The following is a 4,684-nucleotide window of genomic DNA, read 5'->3' as shown; positions in this document are numbered from 1 at the left end:
GCAGCGTAACCCAGCCTCTGTCACTATCCCACCTCCCTCTCTCATCCTGTACCCCGGGGACACAATAAACACTAGAACCACATCACACTCGTTGAGAGGGAGTGTATGGGCAGTTCCAACGTCTTACGAGGCACTTTCACCTCTATAAAAGAGGAACCCTTCTGTCTGCCCTCACAGACACAGCTGCCCTGCTGAAGGCTGGCATGGCACTGAGTACAGGAGTGGTTCTCCGGCTGCTGGTGGTGGTGATCAGGGGTATAGCTGCTCCTGCACCAATCTGCTCTCTGCTGGGCCAACCCGCTCTGCCTCTCCTGTCTGCCGAGGGGGACATCAACATTGGGGCAGTGTTCCCTCTACATAGGAATGCCCTCTTCAAGGTCCATTCATTCACCTCCAGACCAGAGAAAACACCCTGTATCAGGTACGTGTTGAAAAAAACTGTTTGTAGCTGTTAGGGAATATTTCTCATCAAGACAGATTTGTTTTGTATCTCACTGAAATTAGGCACAGTGCTTAATAACACTATTGTAAATGATATGTGCATTTATTTTTGGAAAAAACAAGTATACACATTTTTTTCTGTGATACTAAACACAATACTCAACTCATCTCGAACAAGTATATCAATTTTGGTGGCATATGTGATTGTGGCATATGCGATTCCTGGCTTCAACTAACGTATTTTTGGTTTGTTACCGCTGTCTAGTTTCAACCAACGTGAGTTCCAGTTTGCACAGACCCTGATCTTTGCCCTGGAGGAGATCAACAACAGCAGTGATCTGCTCCCAGGGCTGTCTCTGGGTTACCAGGTCTATGACTCCTGTGGCTATGCCCCCCTGGCCATCCACTCAGCCCTGGCCCTGATGAACAGCCCTGGGCCTGAGGACAGCCTGGGAGATCCTTCCTCCTGTTCCAGATCTCCAGCCGTGTTGGGTATTGTAGGGGAGTCAATCTCCACATCAACCATCGGAATATCATCCCTGGTCGGACCATTCAACATCCCTGTGGTGAGACACCTTCTGGTTGTGGCTCTTTAGAGGTAGTTTCATCAATGTCAGCTATGTATGAAAGATCAATTCAAATCTTCCCGTTTCTTCCACACAGATCAGCCACTTTGCCACCTGTGCTTGTCTGAGTAACAAAAAAAAGTTCCCCTCCTTCTTCAGAACCATCCCCAGTGACTTCTACCAGAGCAGAGCCCTGGCAAAGCTGGTCAAACACTTTGGATGGAACTGGGTGGGAGTGGTGAACAGCAACAATGACTATGGAAACAACGGCATGGCCACATTCATGGAGGCAGCGTGGCATGAAGGGGTCTGTGTAGAGTACCAAGAGTCCATCCACCGCACAGACCCCAGAGAGAAGCTCCTGGAAGTCGTCAAGGTCATCCGGAGGGCCACAGCCAGGGTGGTGGTACTGTTCTTGGGCTTGGGGGACATCGTCCCCCTGATGAATGAGATGGCCCTGGAGGGAGACCCAGGGCTGCAGTGGGTGGGCAGCGAGGCCTGGATCACAGCCACACTGCTGACGGAGAACAAGGCCTACGGCTTCCTGAGGGGAGCGGTTGGCTTTGCCATCAGGAATGCCAGGCTGGATGGTCTGGAGCAGTTCCTAGACAAGGTGCACCCCTCCCAGGTGCCAGACAACACCCTGCTCAGGGAGTTCTGGGAGACTGTGTTCCAGTGCTCCTTCGAGGGGGGCAGCAGCACTCTGTGCACAGGAACAGAGAGCTTATCAAAGCTGAAGAACCAATACACTGACATGTCAGAGCTGAGAATACCCAATAAAGTATACACAGCTGTATATGCGATTGCACACGCTCTGCACAACCTACTGACAGACTTAAAGAATGACACAGACAGCGGCAAAAGACCAGTCTACACACCACAGCAGGTGAGCAAGCTCCAGATTCAACGAAACATAAATAACATATCTTATGAATCATTCCACTCTCTGTGTCTCTCCCTGCGTGTTTCCCTCTCTGTGTCTCTCTGTGTCTCTCTGTGTCTCTCTCTCTCTCTGTGTGTCTCTCTCCCTCTCCCTCTCTCTCTCCCTCTCCCCATGTTGTTGAGCAGGTGCTACAGTACCTGAAGGAGGTGAGGTTTAGAGTAAAGACAGGAGAGGAGATCTGGTTTGATGATAACGGAGATGTGGTGGCGTTCTACGACCTAGTGAACTGGCAGCAGGAGGAGGATGGGACCCTGCAGTTCCATGTTGTGGGGCTGTATGATTCCTCGATGCCCCCTGAACAGCGCATTACCTTCAACAAGGGAAAACTGGTCTGGGCAGGGGGCCAGGCAGAGGTAGGACTAAATACATGTTGAATATGTTGCAAAAGCAAAGCACATGCAAACCTCAAACCACTGCAAATGTAAAACATGCATTCTATAATATTTACATAATCCACATAGTTTATCTCAATTCTCTTCTTTTGAATTGGTAATATAACTTCCACAAGTAGTGACATTAATACATTTCTGCACGTTTATCTACATAAAATACACCAATATTCAGACATGTTGTATTTCTCTACAGGCACCTGCATCAGTGTGCAGTGAGAGCTGTCCCACAGGCACTCGTAAGGCTGTGCAGAAAGGAAAGCCTGTATGCTGTTATGACTGTGTACCATGTGGGGAGGGAGAGATCAGTAATATCACAGGTAATATATAATGCATTTAGGGCTACCTTCAATACTTTCAAGTTCTGTCACTGCCCAACAAGACTAATCAAAAAAACACATGACACAGTGACACACTGATTCATGGAATGAATGACGTTCTAATCCTTTTGCAGATTCTAACGGCTGCTATCGATGTGACTTGGAGTATTGGTCCAATGAAAAAAGGGACCTCTGTGTGTTGAAACCAGTTGAATTCCTCTCCTATGAAGAAATGATGGGCATAGTTCTGGTGTTTTTCTCCTTACTGGGGTCCGGTGTTACTACTCTGGTAGCTGTGGTGTTTTCAATTCATAAGGACACCCCCATCGTCAGGGCCAACAACTCTGAGCTGAGCTTCCTGCTGCTCTTCTTCTTGACTCTGTGTTTTCTGTGTTCTCTTACTTTCATTGGCCGGCCCTCTGAGTGGTCCTGTATGCTGCGTCACACAGCGTTTGGGATCACCTTCGTCCTCTGCATCTCTTGTGTTCTGGGGAAAACAATAGTGGTGTTGATGGCCTTCAGGGCTACACTTCCAGCCAGTAATGTCATGAAATGGTTTGGTCCTCCACAGCAGAGACTCAGTGTTCTGGCTTTCACTCTCATACAGGTCCTGATCTGTGTTCTTTGGTTAACAGTCTCCCCTCCTTTCCCCTACAAGAACATGAAGACCTATAAGGAAAAGATCATTCTAGAGTGTGATGTGGGTTCAGCTATTGGTTTCTGGGCTGTGTTGGGGTATATAGGACTCCTGGCTCTCTTGTGCTTTGTGCTGGCTTTTCTGGCTCGAAAGCTGCCTGATAACTTCAATGAGGCCAAATTCATCACCTTCAGCATGCTCATATTCTGTGCAGTCTGGATCACCTTTCTCCCAGCTTATGTCAGCTCTCCTGGGAAGTTCACTGTAGCTGTGGAGATATTTGCTATTCTGGCCTCCAGTTTTGGTTTACTTTTCTGCATATTTGCTCCTAAATGTTTCATTATATTGCTGAGGCCAGAACAAAACACCAAGAAACATATGATGGGGAAGACATCTAATGACATACGATATTAAAGAAACCTATTTTGGGAAAGGCGTCAACAAAAGCCCTTTAGGATGAATACTGACCATTGGCCTATTCTAAGTCTTTCTATAATAAACACAGACACATCATATCTAAGTCAGTCATGGGTTAACCTCATCCACAGACACATCATATCTAAGTCAATCATGGGTTAACCTCATCCACAGACACATCATATCTAAGTCAATCATGGGTTAACCTCATCCACAGACACATCATATCTAAGTCAGTCATGGGTTAACCTCATCCACAGACACATCATATCTAAGTCAGTCATGGGTTAACCTCATCCACAGGCTCAATTGATAAAAAAAATAGAGCCTGGAAACACTGTGCAATGAAGTGGGACTTGAAAGGGGAAGGGTTCAAATCAAGGCAGGATAGAGAGAGCCTGCTACAGTTTGACTTTGAAAACTGCAGAAAACCTCACAATGATCATATGACTTTTAGGAAGCCCCAACTGATTCTGAGTTTGGGCATATTTCTTATTTTATTTATTTCACCTTTATTTAACCAGGTAGGCTAGTTGAGATGAAGTGCTCATTTACAAATGCGACCTGGCCAAGATAAAGCAAAGCAGTGCGACACAAACAACAACACAGAGTTACACATGGAACAAACAAACATGGAGTCAATAATACAATACAGTGTGTGCAAATGAGGTAGGATAAGGGAGGTAAGGCAATAAATAGGCCATAGTGGAGAAATAATGACAATATAGCAATTAAACACTGGAGTGATAGATGTGCAGATGATGAATGTGCAAAGGAGCAAAATATGAAGTTTACATGTGAGAACTACGTGCAATACTTCCTGATTTCCCGAACTCAGTTCCTTGTTTAGCCTAATTCGTTTGTAGAGGGCAGGTTCTAAGGGTTTTGTTGGACGGTGAAGGATTGAGATATCAGCCAATGTAAATCCGCTCCTGCCATGGGCTCCATTCCTGTCTCTTCATGAGACATTG

General features: G+C 46.3%; 1 protein-coding gene across 1 annotated transcript; it reads left to right on the top strand.

Annotated features, from left to right (window-relative positions):
* Window positions 1-203: 203 nt before the first annotated feature.
* LOC121839007 (extracellular calcium-sensing receptor-like) lies at window positions 204-4,074 on the top strand. The gene is made up of 6 exons (XM_042295004.1): window positions 204-421; window positions 707-1,007; window positions 1,105-1,893; window positions 2,076-2,303; window positions 2,536-2,659; window positions 2,794-4,074. The coding sequence occupies exons 1-6, from the start codon at window positions 204-206 to the stop codon at window positions 3,708-3,710; spliced, it is 2,577 nt and encodes an 858-aa protein (XP_042150938.1). The 3' UTR covers window positions 3,711-4,074.
* Window positions 4,075-4,684: the final 610 nt, after the last annotated feature.

The sequence above is a fragment of the Oncorhynchus tshawytscha genome, linkage group LG13, assembly GCF_018296145.1.
Source record: "Oncorhynchus tshawytscha isolate Ot180627B linkage group LG13, Otsh_v2.0, whole genome shotgun sequence".
Lineage (NCBI taxonomy): Eukaryota > Metazoa > Chordata > Actinopteri > Salmoniformes > Salmonidae > Oncorhynchus > Oncorhynchus tshawytscha.
The sequence above is the reverse complement of the archived record's forward strand: the minus strand, read 5'-3'. Positions and strand labels throughout refer to the sequence as shown.

Excerpts from the sequence above, each read along its gene's own strand:
- LOC121839007 (XM_042295004.1), top strand. The coding sequence starts at position 204 with ATGGCACTGAGTACAGGAGTGGTTCTCCGGCTGCTGGTGGTGGTGATC. Across the intron at positions 422-706 it reads GAGAAAACACCCTGTATCAG|TTTCAACCAACGTGAGTTCC; the intron begins GTACGTGTTGAA and ends ACCGCTGTCTAG. Across the intron at positions 2,304-2,535 it reads GGGCAGGGGGCCAGGCAGAG|GCACCTGCATCAGTGTGCAG; the intron begins GTAGGACTAAAT and ends ATTTCTCTACAG.